Genomic DNA, 16599 nt, shown 5'->3' with positions numbered 1-16599 from the left:
ACTACCTATTGTATAGGAAGAAAAATACTTTATACCAACAAAACAGATGTAATCTACCTACAAAACAAAAATAAACTACCTATTGTATAGGAAGAAAAATGCTTTATGCCTACAAAATAGATATAATCTACCAACAAAATAAAAATAAACTACCTATTGTATAGGAAGAAAAATGCTGAACCTCCATGGCAAAACATTAGAATAGAAATATGATATAATATACCTCCATTAAAGGAACAAATACTAAACAAAAAAAAAAAGGAACAAATACTAAGTTTCAGTTTACCTTTATGATACGCACAAAAATATAATAGAGCAAATATAATGCATGATACTGTATTATTACTTGCAATTGATACTGTATTGCCGAACGAATATGTAAAAAAAAAATTGTGAAAGCTATGTAAAAATTGAAATTGTCATGAAGGAATTTGGAGGGAGGAACACAAACTATCACCCATGAAAGATGAGAGAAGAAAGAGGATGATTGATTCCATGATCTAACAAAGAGAATTGTTTAGATGAAGGAAAAAAAAAAGGAGGGATGAAACGGACCGGGGGTTGAGATTTTATTGCTATAACTAATCCTATAATTAAGGGATAAGTTAAACCACAAATAATCATATAATTAAGAAATTTTGAATATTTACTACAATTTATAAGTCTAAGGGATAAATATGGTACAAATTATAAATAAGCTTACGTGGAATATCGATTATTGGACCTATTTCAATGCAGTGGACTAATTGTACTAATGGCTCACAAAATTGGATCTATATCAAATTATCCCTTAAATAAACCCCCAAGATAAAATATCATAGTTAATTAAAATTAGCAAAATTTATTTTTTGTAACTTCGTAAATATAAAATATATTTTTCTAAAAGAATGTATTAAAACCCAAACGAGTTTGGGTCGTGAAGTTATATATTGCATTTGTCCTTGTATTGTCCACCAACAACATGGGGAGGGGACTTTTCTTGAAAAACCGACTGTAGAAGAACAAGTGGTGGAAGTTTGAAGCCATCCACTGCAAAATCTCACACAAACAACAACATATGGAATATACAGGTCTCTTCCTTATCACCTTCAATTCTCCATGTCCTTTTTTCTGGAAAACATAAATTAAACAAACAACTCCAGATATTTTATCAAGGAAAGGAATAGGGAATTGCTTTGTCCAGTTTACTTTCTCGAGAAAACCCATGTTGCCTGTCAACTTGTTTCATGGTTTGGTTGTTCTTGTCGCCATTGCCACTCTTTCTTTATAATATATATATATATATATATATATATATATATTATATAGGTTTACACAGATCTCTTCCCTCCTCCTTCTCCAAAGTTTGGTAATTTATGTATTTTTTTTTTTTTCTGTCATCCGAAACTGAATTGCATTTTGGTGTTTGTGTTTGATGCTATTTTTTGGATGTTTGGGTAATAGATTCTTCTTCTCCGGCAATTTATTTTTGTTTGTTTAGTCTTATTATTTTATCAATATTCCCACGTTTTCCTCTTTGTTTTCAATCTATAATTATCTTTCTCCAATTCATGAAATTTCCTTCTTCCTTTTTTTTTTTTTTTTTTTTGCATTTAAAAAGAAGTGGGAGCAATCTAATTATTGGTTGTTGGAGGGTGTGTTGATCTAATTGCAGTATTAATCTGTTATCTGTACGTATGTTTGTGAAGGTCTGTGAATCACAGTTGATGAAAAACTTGCAGTTTCAGAAATGACTGTCAGCAAACAAGACGTGAAAAAGAAGGTTTCTTTCCTTATTTTTGTTTCCAATTCTTCTTCTTTTCTTATTTTTGTTTCCAATTCTTCTTCTTTTCTATTTTGTAGATAAATATTTTTGGATCTTTTTGCAAACAAAATGGTGTTTTTAATCAGATTTTGTTAATTAATTGGATTTTTTGTTTAACCCTTCTGTTTCAGTCTTTCATTCATAAAATTTTCACCACAAAGGAGAGAGAAGGAAGCGGCTCATCGGATTTCTCGGGTGAGACTAATGAATTTCTTTCTGGTTTCAATGCAATCACTTATTACCATGGTTTTCTATTGGAGAAAATCGAGAGAGAGAGAGAGAGAGAGAGAGAGAGAGAGAGAGAGAGAGAGAGGATACTCCTTGCAGTTGGGGACTCATATTGTAGTTGATATTATCTTTCTTGTTGGATTGACAGATAGCAGAATAGAGAATCCCATCTGTTTTTTGAAGATTGTGATTTTACTTTTCTTTTTTGAAAGGTTTTGTTCTTCTTCTTTTAACTTTTTCCGGTAAGATAGGGACGATTAATTGGTCCAACTCCAACCATATATATATTCGGGGACTAAAAATGGCGTTTTTGGTAAGAAAGATATCGATGGTTAAGAGAGAGGGAGAGCGTGATGGAAGTTTGAACGTAGAATATATTCATGTTTGAAATCTAATAGTGTAAGAAAGGTAGCAAGCATAAAAAGTGTCCCTCTCATACCCTCTCTGTCTCTGCTTCCTGTTTAATTTTCAAAGGAAGTTTCTGTCTTGCTTAACCTACAATTCTTATAAATTTGACATCTTACCGTGAAGTCTTTCCGTAATTGTTTTCTCTTTCAGAAGCACAGCAGTCTACTCCGGCAGTTGACATTCAATCTACAAGTGAGACAGGGTCTCAAATGCCTGCTGGTCAATACGCTCAGTCCTTTCGGTAATTGGAATATTTTCTACAACTAGTTCTTGTTAACATCTTTCTATCCCTTTGACAAGAATGCATATGCGCTAACTTTTGACTTTCGTTTTCTCGTTTATTTTTGTTTGTTTCAGGGTTTTTGTAGCGACATGGAATGTAGGAGGAAAATCTCCTCATATTGGCCTTAATCTGGATGATTTTCTTCAAGTTTACAATGAATCAGACATATATGTCTTGGGGTATATGGTCTCTTCATTTCTTTTTTTGCTTTCGTCTACTTTGTGTTTCCCTTCTGATTTTTCTTAGTTTCAAATTGATAAATTATTTTGACAATTTTTTCAAATGAAATAGTATAATTGGGGACTTGTTTTTTGAGTCTCCGTGCCTGTCACAATATTTAGCATATGATGGTGTGTCAAACAGACACACGTGCGCACACGCTGTGAAAAGAAACCTGTGACTTCACGCTCTGCGTGTAGTTTCTGTTTTGTCCTATCAATTTTATAGAACCTTTAAAATGAAAATGCATTTCCATATTGTTTAAGTTCTTCTGTAGAAGATATTGATAGTTCGTGTGATTAATTTTTCTGCTTTCTACCTTCAGTTTTCAGGAAATTGTTCCGTTAAATGCTGGAAATGTGCTAGTTCTAGATAAAAATGAACCTGCAGCAAAATGGCTTGCTTTAATCAATCAGTCACTAAACAAATCACCTGAGGGGTGTTCAACAAGCAAATCCAGCCTAGGTGGTTCGCGATTTTCGTCAAAGCCTTCCCTTAAAAAGGTCAGTAAGGCTTTTAGGACAGAGAGCAAACGGAGGTTGAAGAGTTGCAACTGCCCTTTTGAACTAGAGAGGAAATATAGTAAAGATTTTTGTTTTACATGCCAACAACCAAACATAAATGAAGACGACCTTTCTTCAGAACCGGATGAGGATGGATCTAATGTCTTTGATATATCAGAAATTTCCATGGCCTCTGCTACCAACCAAATGAAGTACAGCCTTATAGCAAGTAAGCAAATGGTAGGAATTTTCGTGACTATTTGGGCGAGGAAAGAGTGTATACAATATGTTAGCCACTTGAGAATCTCTTGCATCAGTCGTGGGATCATGGGATGCCTTGGAAACAAGGTATTCTTTAAAATCTTTTACAAGCATCAGATGTCGGTTATACATGATTGAAGATTTCAAATGACTTTTTTGCAGTACATTAATTATCTGTTCACTGGTTTCAGGGCTGTATATCTGTGAGCTTTTTATTCCATCAGACAAGCTTTTGCTTTGTCTGCAGTCATTTGGCATCTGGTGAGAAGGAGGGCGACGAGCTTAGGAGAAATTTGGATGTATTAGAGATACTTAAGAGCACTCAGTTTCCAAAGATTTGCAAAAAGGCTCATAGTAGGATGCCGGATAAAATTCTAGGACATGAGTAAGTATCTTTCAACCTTGTTATTGAGTACTGAATCCTTTTCATAATCCAACACTATTTTTGTTGTGATTGGCTCATATTATGAGTTGGCAACAATTTTCTCTCAACCCATGTTCAACCTTCCATGGGAGAGCCGAATGCTCTCCCCCTTGGATGCTCTTTTTTCCCTCTTCACAAAGGCATAACCAAATGTCTTAATATAAACAAAAGGCTCCGCCTTCTCTCTCTCCTCTTCTCTCTTTCGGCTCATCACACAAGGCCAAATCTTTGCCTTTGTAAAAGCCACAAATCAAGGGCTAGACATCATAATGATGTCCCCCTGTTTCTTTGTCCCTTTCTTTAGCCGAAAGTAGCTAGCACTCCACATGGTTGAGATGAAATTGTTGCCAACTCATAATATGAGCCAATCACAACAATCTCCACCTTGGCGAATACACCATGCAAAAATCCTTGCACCCATCACCAAAGCCCATTGGCCTTACGTACCAGCATGCACACTCTGAATCCACCTCGTTGGTCCTGTTCCGATTCAGTTACTGCCAATGCATGTGCACCTGCTGCAAGCTAAAAAATCACCATTTAGCTTCAGACAGGATCTCAACACATCCTCGTCTCCTCCAGCAGGTTTTCCTCCTCTTCATTGTCTGCAACCTGGAAACTCGTCAGCGCGCCTATTTCCAGCAACAACCCATCGAGCCAGACAAAATTCCCACACTTCCTCCTACCTCAGGACCTTCTCATCACCTGTGAATCCCATAGCTCCACCTGCTGCAAAACCCCTGCAACACTTGAGACTAAACATCACCAGGAGAAGTGTTGCTTCGAGTACCTAGAGGGCATACTCAAAGTCTTCCACCACAAACTTGCTAACCCGGCCTTGCACCCGTAGCACTGTGGACCCTTGCCTCCGGAACCGGATCCGAACCTGCTGTCTCTCTCAGATCCTCTTTCCAATTTTCTTCCACGATTTCAACCTTGAATAGCTTAAGCAGTCTTGTGCCCACCATCATCCATGGTCTCTTGTGTGTATCATTCCACACCAAAGAAGCTTGCACCTGCTCCAAACTTACTGTTTCTTTCCTTGCAGTAAAGTTTCACAAGGTTCTCGTACAAATCTGAAAGTGAGGTAAGAAGAAAGAGGCCTTTGTCTTCTTCCTCAACATCAACTTTCCCAGTTGATCCAAGCATCCCTAAACACGGCTTCCATTTCTTCAGGCTTCCATTACTCTCCTTTACCAAGAGCAAAACCGCCTCTCCCTTTAAACTGCTCAACTGAAAATTCCATGGTGAACAACAAATCTGGACCTCCAACGAACCAAAGCCCCCAACGATGCTCTGATATTATGAGTTGGCAACAATTTCATCTCAACCATGTGGAGTGCTAGCTACTTTCGGCTAAAGAAAGGGTACAAAGAAAAAGGGGGACATCATTATGATGTCTAGCCCTTGATTTGTGGCTTTTACAAAGGCAAAGATTTGGCTTTGTGTGATGAGCCGAAAGAGAGAAGAGGAGAGAGAGAAGGCGGAGCCTTTTGTTTATATTAAGGCATTTGGTTATGCCTTTGTGAAGAGGGAAAAGAGAGCATCCAAGGGGGAGAGCATTCGGCTCTCCCATGGAAGGTTGAACATGGGTTGAGAGAAAATCAAGAGAGCTAGAGTGAAAAGTATTTTAGCGAAAGAACTTTTGGGGTAGAGTGAGGCTCTTGGAAAATTCTGTGAGTGGGTGTACAAGGAATATGGGATTGGGTTATGTCGATTTAACTCACGTATACTTGTACTGTTATTCTCATAGTGAAGAGCAATATCTCTTCGGGGACGTAGGCAATTTTTTTTGCCGAACCTCGTAAATTTCTCTGTGTCTTTATTTCTTGTATTTTATTTTGTTCAACTGTGTGTGAAATTGGTGAGGTTGTAATCTGAATCTCGGTTCCGCACTGACGAACGGGCCAAGGCACAACAATTTTCTCACACTTACTGACGCTGATTATCTGATTAATCTCTTTGCAAATGGTTCTAGTATGGTCATATGGTTAGGAGACTTGAATTACCGCATTGCTTTGAGCTACTCTGAAACCCGAAAGCTTTTGGTGGACAATGACTGGGATGCACTTCTTGACAAAGACCAGGTAACTGATCTTACTATCATATCAGGTCACATTCTAATTGTCTTACTCATATTTTGTATTTGTTTTGGTTGCATATATAGCTCAAAACTGAGAGAGAAGCAGGGGCGAGTATTCAAAGGATGGAAGGAGGGAAAAATCTACTTTGCACCTACTTACAAATACTTTTATAACTCAGACACTTATTTCGGAGAGATAAAAACATCGAAAAAGAAAAGAAGAACACCAGCCTGGTATGTCGATTGGAAGAATGTACTTACGGAGCCCAATTCACATTTAACTAAGAAGTTTATTTGACGAGTTTAGAATTGCAGGTGTGACAGAATACTATGGCATGGAAATGGGATTAGACAACTTTCTTACATAAGGGGAGAGTCCCGGTTCTCTGACCATCGGCCAGTGTGTGCAACATTTTGTGTGGATGCTGTAGTTAATGAGAATGAAACGAAGAAGGGATCGCCTAGCTCTAATATGAAAATCGAAATTGAAGAGCTCTTACCAACTGCGAGATACCTGAACAACATGCAAGTCATAGCTAAATTTGGTAGTTTCTTTGACTGTCCACTGTTAAAGGTCTTTGCCCTGACTATCCTCTTGTATTGTCAGGTACTAAAGAGCTAACCGTAACTTGCTGAAAGTTTGAAGAAATACCCAGTTTAATTTATCAAATGAGATGAAGTAGGTTTGATGATGCAGAGTTTTTTTGCAGTACTAAGGTGTAAATAATTCTCCAACAAGTGATATATGTACTGTACCGAAATGGTTGACTTCTCCGGCGTGCAATGTGAAGGATGTTCTCTCACAGCGAAGAAGGTCGGCTTATGATATTCGGATTTCCTAACAAGTTGAAGGGCAGAGATGCATAGGCGACAGATTATTGTGTGAATTTCTGGTGTCTTTGTTCTTATCATTTATCAAAGTGTAGTTACAATTATTTATTTGTAGACATTCCCATTTCTCTTTGCCTAAATTTGGGTCAAAAGAGAATGGAGCAGATAATACAAAATTGCTTGATTCACAAGCTACCTGGTCTAATACATTATCTCATTGTGTATAATACAAGCGATATTAAGAGTGGGTGGAATCGAACACAAAACCTTAGATAGAGAAGAAAACGCTCTAACCACTTATGCTACAACCCTCTTGCAGGATCTCAGTGCGTTTAACTGCGCAAAACATTTTAGTTCGGTGCTGGTGAAGGTGAGAATGCAGCATATGGTAGTTGAAGTACAGGATTATAATATTAAGCAGCACATTCAGTTTCAAACTATGTTTTCAAATTGGCACTGCATTGGTAATCGAACCCTTTTAGTTTTAAGTTCAGTGTCTAATATTTAAGGCCAGTGTTAGTCAGATTAATGAAATTTACTCATCAGAAAGGCAGAATCCAAAGCTTGCCAACCAATTATCTGTAAATTAATCACGTGCCTGATCACATGACTGCTCTCTTAAAGTAAAAGTTGTGCGCAAAAATTTCTTTGAAGATTAACTTTGGAACTTGGAAGCTCAAACGAGTCAAAGATTCATCACATGACCCTCCTGTATCCAATCTCCATTTAATAATATAACTTAACAGTAGCAAATCAAAATGTTAGGGAGGTGATTTCCGCACATTATTTTTCTTTTTCTGCACATCCTGTTTAGTTGTGGCCTTTAAATGAAATAAATCAGAAAAGAATCAAGCGACAAAAATAAGAAAGAATAAGGATGCGGAAATCATTTACCAAATCTTGTTAAGGAAAACTACTCTCTCTCTCTCTCTCTCTCTCTCTATAGATCTCATGAGGTTATAAATAACCATAAACTCAATTATTGGAGCAAGCATTGGCAAGAAGACATCCTCTGAGTCAACAAAAACCATGAAATCCTGCTGCAAATCATTGGCTAAGGTGATCATTGCTGTGTTATTACTCATGCATTTAGTTTGTAGTAATACAGCCCTAGCAAGAGTTCATCCACCATCCTCTCAAGCTCTCCTACATACACACAGAGACAAGAAAATGCCCGTCACCGTCGAGCCGGTGGTCGATAGCCTCCGAAGAATACCTCCCAGCATTCCAAATCCTACTCAGAACAAGTAATCTTCATTATTTATTACCTTAATCTCCTTCTGTCCTGTTGTTAATAAGCAATTAGTTCCTACGCTTTCATCTGGAGATATATTGATTCCAAGACAAATTTTGTGTGCCAGGTTGAAGCCTAGGAACTAGGAAGGAGCTGCAGCTTCACAGTCGCATGAACTGCTCAAAGATAAAGATGTTGTTCCACATGAAGAAATTAAATTAATTTGTTGTTTACTTTAGAAACTCTTTTCTAGCTCTGTGAGAATGTATTTTTTGTAGCTCTTAATTATTATTGGTATTATTATTTTTGCTAGGATTAGCAGAAGTGATTAAGAACAGTTAAAACCAAGTAAGAAGGCTTATGGATATGTTTAGATATGACCCAATTTTATCAAATTTTAGCAAGTATAGAGTATCTACTTTGAGTAACTCGATGGCTTTGGCAACAGTATTTTGAATTAGCAATTTAGCATTATGAATGTACCCTTTTTTTTTTTTTGCTGCAAATACACAGAGATATACCAGTAAATGGTGCAGTATATTGTTGATTTTTCTTAGTACAAGCGATATTACGATTTTAAGCTCGACAACGAGAAGATCGAGTTTCAATCTGAAGCACTTTGAATTAAAAAAATAAAGATCCCATTCACCAGATCAATTCACCGCCCTCGGATCAATAATGTGGTTGGGGTTTTAGTGGCTGACTGATTAGACAATATACTCGAATCAATCTTCCATAATTCTGGAAATCTCCATAATCTTGTCCAATTTTAGTTTGGGCCCAAAGCAATCAGAAGTCCAAGTCCAGTTGATCCAAATAAATAGTTAACACACTTAGGTTAAAAAATTGATCTGAGGATTTAAAGCCCGAGTTTTAATTGGCAAAGTTTTGTGCACATAACTTGGGAACTTTCCAAACATACAGTTGATTCTATTTATATCCCTTTTACCATTTTTGATAAACTTTTAGACCCGGTTATCCACCACCAACATCATTGATTTTGTTCTTTAACTTTATATTTATTAGTTAGTATGTTGTATGCAATATTCATTCACTAGAAGCAACACACGAATTTTGAAGGCCTAGTCATAATTCAAGCCAAGTAAAATAGGTCCAGAATGTGTTGAAAAATTAACATGCTCTAATTTAATGATAAAATTTTAGGCCAAGTATGATCTACCAACATCATCGATATTATCCCCAACTTAACCGAGTATTACTAGCTAAGTGTGGGGTTTTATGGAATATTATATATATATATATATATATATATATATATATATATATAATGTATCTTATTTTATTATATTCTTAATATGAGACTCCATTCTCCAACGTTCACAACCAATTTATTTTAGGGGGTCTTAATAAAAAGGGCTTATTACCATTCATTCTTAATAAAAATAACATTTTTGGTATGAAAAGTCTATAATGAATCAAGCTCTTTTCTTTATTTACTATTATACCATTATTTCATTATTGTAGTAGGGTCCATAATGATGTTAACATTTCTATCTGATTAAAATACATAATTTTGTATAATGTTATTCAACTTATGCTACTTTCTTTTGCTAATTTGTTGTCAGCTGTTCATACTTCTATCATGTTGTCGATGTTATGTAGCTCTTCTTCTGTCAAATTGTTTTAATACTGTTCATCGCCTTCTACTAGCTCTGCATCTCTTTCTCTATCTTCTTTTACCTTATAATACATATATGTTGTTTCTCCTTTGAAATTTTAAGGCTTCCAGTAGGGCTGATAGACTGATTTTTGTCTTACTGTAATTATACATTATTCTTCTTCTTCTTCTTCAGCTACTAGTGTCATATTATACCTAAATTCTTCAAACTCATATAAGACTAGCATTTGGATCCCTTGAAATCCTAGAATATTTTTGTATGAAGGAGTCCACCTGTGTGGAGAGATAAAGGATAGTCTAAAGGACTCTTCGTTAATCATGGTTATATGCCTAGTTTTCTCCTTATGTATATGTACATACCAATCTAGAGGACTACTAATAAAACTTATGCAGATTTCTTTCCACTGTTCTAGATAATCTTCTGCTACTTTTATAAGCTTTTCAGGAAATGATTATAGTTAGAAAATATGGTTAATGAATATTTTACCAAGATAGCCAAACTCTAATAGCAAGCTGGAGTAACTTCTACTATATTATGTTTTTTCTGATGCTCGTAACTAAAATGCCATGGTCTAAAATCTCTTATGTTAATCCTGGCTACAATTATGCTAACCTCTGGTTTACAAATACAACTCTCTGTATTATCACAAAGACATGATGAATACATCTTTGTAATAATATTCATCCTTGATTTTGGATCAAAGATGGACTAATACAAAGCACATTGTAATTGTAATTGTAACTTTTTCATAGACTATGATGCTTTACTCAGGATCTCATTTTGCATATCTGGTGGCAATATTCTTAATTTTGCTTTTGAAATTTCTTTCTAATAAGATATCATCTATTATTAAGTCTAAAGATATATTCCTAAGAAATCTTTCATATCTTTCTTGTTTTTCTTTATCACTTAAATGCTAATGCTGCTCCATTTCAATATCTTCTTTTAAGATCTTAGTCTTATATCTCTTTCTTCTATGGCCTCATTAGCCTCTTATTATATGAGTTCAATAACCTCTTTTTCTTTATTCTTATGATGATCAACTTCTAAACCTATTTTCAATATCTTTTTAGGGTGTCATTTGCCTTCTGCTGCATTTTAAGAGTTCAGAGTTCTTGGTTCATTTTAAGTAATGACTCATGATTTCTAGAAAGGGCTTGAAGGTTGTGTTCAAGAGAATGAATATGATGTTGGCTTTGATGGAAATTATAATTAAAACTATCAAAACTCTTGGTCTAAGGCTCTAATTAATTTTTCATGGCCTAACCTCATGCTTGGCTGTTTGATTTGAACATTCCTAAAATTATCTAAAATAATCTATTGCCTATCAGTGAGTCCTGGTACGCTTGACCTATATCTCAGAGTTGGATTTCTAATTTCTTCAACTATGGTGCCATTAAAGTTGAAAGTGGGTACTGATGGTGATATTGGTCTACTTATGCTATTTTGGAATCCGCTGAATGATGGAGGTCCATGGTGTATCATTATGTTATTAAAATGTGTTCTTCTGACTTGTGGTATTGTGCTACTTGATAAGATATCAACTAATGTATTATCACTACATTTTATATGTTCAAAAATTGGTTTAAAGCCATTTCTTGTAATTGAATCAACAAAATTAACATAGCTGTCTGTTTATTACTATGTATCTTATTATAATGAGAAACTATATTTTGATACCAAAAATTGGCATCAGGTCGAAAAAATAACACGAGAATAGGCAATACAGTTCGGCTGTAGGCTTATTAGGTCACGAGAGGGCTGCAGGCCTCAGGCAGTGTGGTCTGGGGAGCCCAGCAGCAATAACTGCTGGCATTGGGCCAAAAATTGGACACGGGTGCAGGCCCATTGAAGCTGGCCTTGGGTTGGTCCGAGGAAGCCTAGCCGAAGCTGGGTTTCATGTTTTTGGGTTGAGGCATGTCAAGCCCAATAACAAAAGGCTGCAGACAAATAGGCTGAATGGGGCAACGCCCAGTTAGTTATGAGCTAATGCTGGCAAGCTAAATCATGGGACAAATAAAAGCCCAACAGCACTGGGCTGCTGGAGTTGGGCTAGGGACTCGCAGGATAACGAGACAAGAAAGCTGCAGGTTTCTTGGTCGGGCCAAGGGACTTCAGGCCTATGTAAGCCTATTAGGTTGAAGGCCTGTCGTGTCTGGGTCAACGCAACAAAGCCTAAATGGCTGCTATCGTGTGGTCCAAGGTGTCAAAACGACACCATGCCATGATATGCTCCATGCAGTTGGGCTTTAGGCCAACACGATTGTCTGGCGATAGTGCCAAGATGGTGGTGCAACGGTCGTGCCACACAGTTTCCCATAAGTTTTTTTTTTTTTTGTTTTTTTCGACATGGTTAGGGTTTGAAAAATTCCTAAATTGCTTCTAATTTATTTATATGCTTTGACTCACAAATTCCACAAAGTAATATAATTGCGTAATGCATGGACATATATATATATATATATATCGGAAGGTAAATATAAATGTAGATGTTTATACATCATAGGGAATGTTTTTATGCTTCATGGTCGTTTCAAGTATCTTCCTTTATTTTAAGTGTATTTGATTGCCAGAAAACGATAACAGCCTTTGAATTTTGTAGAAGATCATTCTCGGAAAGTCGGAATTGCATCACCAATGTGTTGTATCACGTTCAACAAAGAAAAATTAAATTGAATCAATAGCATGTAAACCAATTCAATAAAATAATAAATTAATCATAAAAAAATGATTAAAACGTAATACTCCCTTGATTGAAGATCAAATTCTCTTTAGCGCAGCGTCAAGAGCGTACTGATAACCTGTTGTAGGCATAATTTTGAACAATTATGGAGGTCAGAAAGAGAGAGGGGGTGCGGCATAGAGAGAGATATGTGTAATTGTGAGTGTGTGTTATATTCCACCCTATTGTGCCTTTATTTATAGTAGTAGGAAATGTTAGTTTTTTACCCTAATAGGATTACAACTCTAATACAATAATATCTAGTCTAAGAGATATGGTAGAATCCCATAAGGATATCCTAGATATGTTAGGATTTACACAATCACATTCATAATCTAATAGGACTGCAACATTATGCTTATTATTTTCTAATTTTATATTTTCTGCTTGACTAATAATAAAATCTATAATACTATTGGCTTGTGGATTTTCTTCACTATACAAAATATGATTATGCTTTCTCAATGGAAAATAACAAACTAAACTGTTTTGGTCTAAGGTTATTTTTCTTTTTTGAAGTTCACTAATTTCTAAATTAAGATAATCTATCATAAACTACAGTCTACATTTCTCTAAAATTACGGCTAACTGGTTGTTTTAGAAATTCTCTTGCTTCTCTCAAGTTCTCTAAAGTTTGATATGTTGCTCTTTTTGCTTCTAAAACTCTATGCTGCACTTCTGTGGTATTATATTTACTAATAAATGAAGGGTATTCAAGATAACCAAGATAAAAATTATGCTTCTTCAAAGTCTTGCTAATTATTTTCGAAATATATGTTAATCTTCTCTTTATGCTAGTTATAGTTGTGTGTCTAGGACAATAAATACCTAATGGTTGTGGTTGACAAGGTCTATAAGGACAATAGTATCTATTGTTTATACAAAATTAAACAAGTGTGTAATATCAGTTGTGTTAATGACTTCCATCCTCAAGGTACTTTACTATTATAATTATACTATTAAAATGCTAAACTTGGCTCTAATACCAAATTCGCAAAGCAAAGACCCGATTAAATAGTCAGATGGCCATTATAACAACTAGATATAAAACCTTGCACATGGAACTCGATATGTTTCAGCATATCGACCACTCACAATGCAAGTATAAGGCCTTAAAGGATGAACTCAGAGGTACGAAGAATTCAGAGGTACCCTGATTAATGTTCAATTATTTGTACGGCAAGCATTCAACTATAACAGAGCGCTCAAACAAAGTATGATCGTCAGTTTAACAAGTTAATTATATAATTACAATAGTGGACTATAAGTCTAATTAAACAAACACGCTAAAGAAAAAAAGAAAACTTACTTAAGACTTGAAGATTTCTTGAATCTGTACACTTAAACTTTTATTGATATGCAAAATGTTTACAAAGGGAAGTTTTTACAAGGAAGTAAGCAAGGAAGGTTAAGAGAGCTAAGGGCTTTGTCTGAAGGTATGATGGCCGTGTCTGTTTAGATGTGTTTACAATGAATGAAACTCTTTATATGCACTGAATATGGATACTATTGTATAAAAAAAAATCCTTAAAAATGAATGGTGTGGATGTCTCCTTGGGTACTTGTCATTTGTCACTTTGCTTCTACTGTTACTGAAATTGTTCGTATTGTTTCTGAAACGTGGAATGAATTATTTGTCTTCCTTTAGCTTTGTCTTCTTTTACTTTTATTTCAAATTGGGCATGTGAATCTGATGCATGCATGTGAAATTGCATGCACTGGACCCTCTTTTCCCCTACCCTAGAGCCCCCATTTGTCATCTTACCTATGCCCAATTCATTACAAAAGTATTTTGTCCTTATTTGAAAATTTTGGTTATTTTTCCATTTATTTTATTGATCTGAGTCGATTTTGGGTTCATTTCTTTTGTACTTCTAAGCCTAATCCAATCTTGTATGCGTGCAAGCTTTCATTTTCATATTGATATGGCTTTCTTGGTTACGGTAGCTATTGTACTCGCCCAATGAAGCAAACACCGGAATCTCCATCCACAACTACTCTAGCCCAAACCTTAAGAACATAGAATGCAGCTAGCCCTTCACGACTCCAAAAAAGAAAGAAAAAAAACACTGTTAGCCCTAAAAATACGATGGACCTAGAGTAGCTGGAGATCAAATATCCTACACCAGAAGGATGTGGTTTCTCATTGTTAGAGATATGTTTATAAATTTAATTTTGGATAAATTACATTTTACCCTCTTAAATTTGGAATCGATTTCAATTTCTTACAATATCTTTGAAACATTTTAATTTCATACATTTACTTATCATTTTATTTCAATTTCATACATCCATTAGAAAATCCATTAAATAAACCGTTAAGTGATGACATGACAAATATAAAATCCAAATTTATGCTGACATGGCTGCCAAATTTATGTCACGTAGTAAAAAATAATAATTTTTTTATACATTTAAAATATTATAATAATTTACCATTAAAAAAGAAAAGAAAAGAAAAAAACCCAACCCAACCCAGAAACCATCTTCCCTCGACCAACCTCCCACCCCTCCACTCCTTCACCTCCCCTCCCATCCAAAATCCCACACCACCCCCACCTCCCCCGCAACCCCCCACCCCAACTTTCTTTGTATGGAATTGCAGAGAAATTGCGAGATTCCAAGGCCCAAAATCTAGGGTTTTGTTTGGGATTGGCTTTTCTCTCGGCAAGTAAGTGCTCTAAGATTTTTTTTTTTTTTTCCTTAATTTAAAAGGTGGGATTCAAATTTTGACCTTTCATTTATTAAATTTGAATATAATTTGTGTGGTTGATTTCTAGGGTTTGTGAGAATTGGGGTTGCAATTGTGATTTCGGTATGTTTAGGGTTTGCGGAATTCAAAATTGTTTCTGGGGTCGGAGAGTTTTAATTGTGGTCTGTTTGGTTGCTGAGAAAAGGGGGGAAAGAGGAGGATTTTGGTTTGTAATTTTGCGGTGGAGGTGGGGGTGGGGTTGGGGGATTGCGGAGGAGGTGGGGGTGAGGTGGGATGGGATGAGTTTTTGGATGGGAGGGGAGGTGAAGAGAGTGGAAGAGAGGGAGGTGGGTCGGGAAGATGGCGTCGGTGGTTGGGGACGGCCCCGGCGATGAAGACTGGGTGCGAAGGAAGTGTGTGGCTACCCGTTTTGGTCCTTGGAGAAGATGAAGAGCTGGTTGGGGTTGGGAAGTACAGCGAGGCTGAGAAAAAGCTCAGGGGATGTCGCAGGGAGCAGGGTCATCGCAGAGAGCTGGCGGGTTGAAACTTGAAGGGAAGATCAAGATCTGAAACCCAGATCTTCGTTCTTTCCTTTTGTTTTCGTTTTTTTCAAATTTTAAATAAAATATTAAATAAATTAAAATAATCTTCTAATATTTACATTATTAATAATATATTTATTTCTTTTATCCATGCATATAAAATTATTTTTTTGCCATGTGGTATAAATTTGGCAACCATGTTAGCATACATACATGTGAATCTCATATTTGTCACGTCATAATTTAATGGTTTACTTAACGGATTTTCTAACGGATATATGAAATTGAAATAAAATGATAAGTAAATGTATGAAATTGAAATATTTTAAAGATGTTGTAAAAAATTAAAATCAACTTCAAACCTAAAAGGGTAAAATGCAACTTACCCTTTAATTTTTCTTATTTTTATTGTTATAAATTTTATATTTATTAAACAATGATTAGAGCCACCCAGAAACCACACCTATTTTGAGCGCATAAAGTTTTGATCTTCAAGAGTAGGGTGTCTTCCATGCACGTTTTCATGAGCTGCCACCTCTACCGTAGAGATTTTTCAATATGACAAGAATATGATGTAATAGATCACATGTCATTATATAAATAATAAGATATATATATGTTAAAAAATTAATAACTTGAAAAATAAAATTTTATACCATTTATATTAAACACACACAGGATAATATCCGTGTTCTGGAAAAAAAATATCTCCCTCAACTGCATTA

General features: G+C 35.6%; 1 protein-coding gene across 1 annotated transcript; it reads left to right on the top strand.

Annotated features, from left to right (window-relative positions):
* The first annotated feature begins 936 nt into the window (after positions 1–936).
* Positions 937–7235, top strand: LOC103931468 (type I inositol polyphosphate 5-phosphatase 10). The gene is given in 12 exon segments (XM_048586554.1): positions 937–1070; positions 1689–1762; positions 1936–1999; positions 2591–2681; positions 2798–2902; positions 3268–3793; positions 3898–4091; positions 6109–6217; positions 6298–6318; positions 6320–6447; positions 6529–6820; positions 6924–7235. Coding segments are annotated over 11 exon segments (1569 nt in total). The 5' UTR covers positions 937–1070; positions 1689–1729; the 3' UTR covers positions 6930–7235.
* The last annotated feature ends 9364 nt before the right edge of the window (positions 7236–16599 follow it).

The sequence above is a fragment of a genome, unplaced genomic scaffold (assembly GCF_019419815.1).
Source record: "Pyrus x bretschneideri cultivar Hongxiangsu unplaced genomic scaffold, Pyrus_bretschneideri_v1 Contig24, whole genome shotgun sequence".
NCBI classification, from domain to species: Eukaryota; Viridiplantae; Streptophyta; class Magnoliopsida; order Rosales; family Rosaceae; genus Pyrus; species Pyrus x bretschneideri.
Note: the sequence above shows the minus strand (reverse complement) of the source record. Positions and strands in the feature narration are given on the sequence as shown.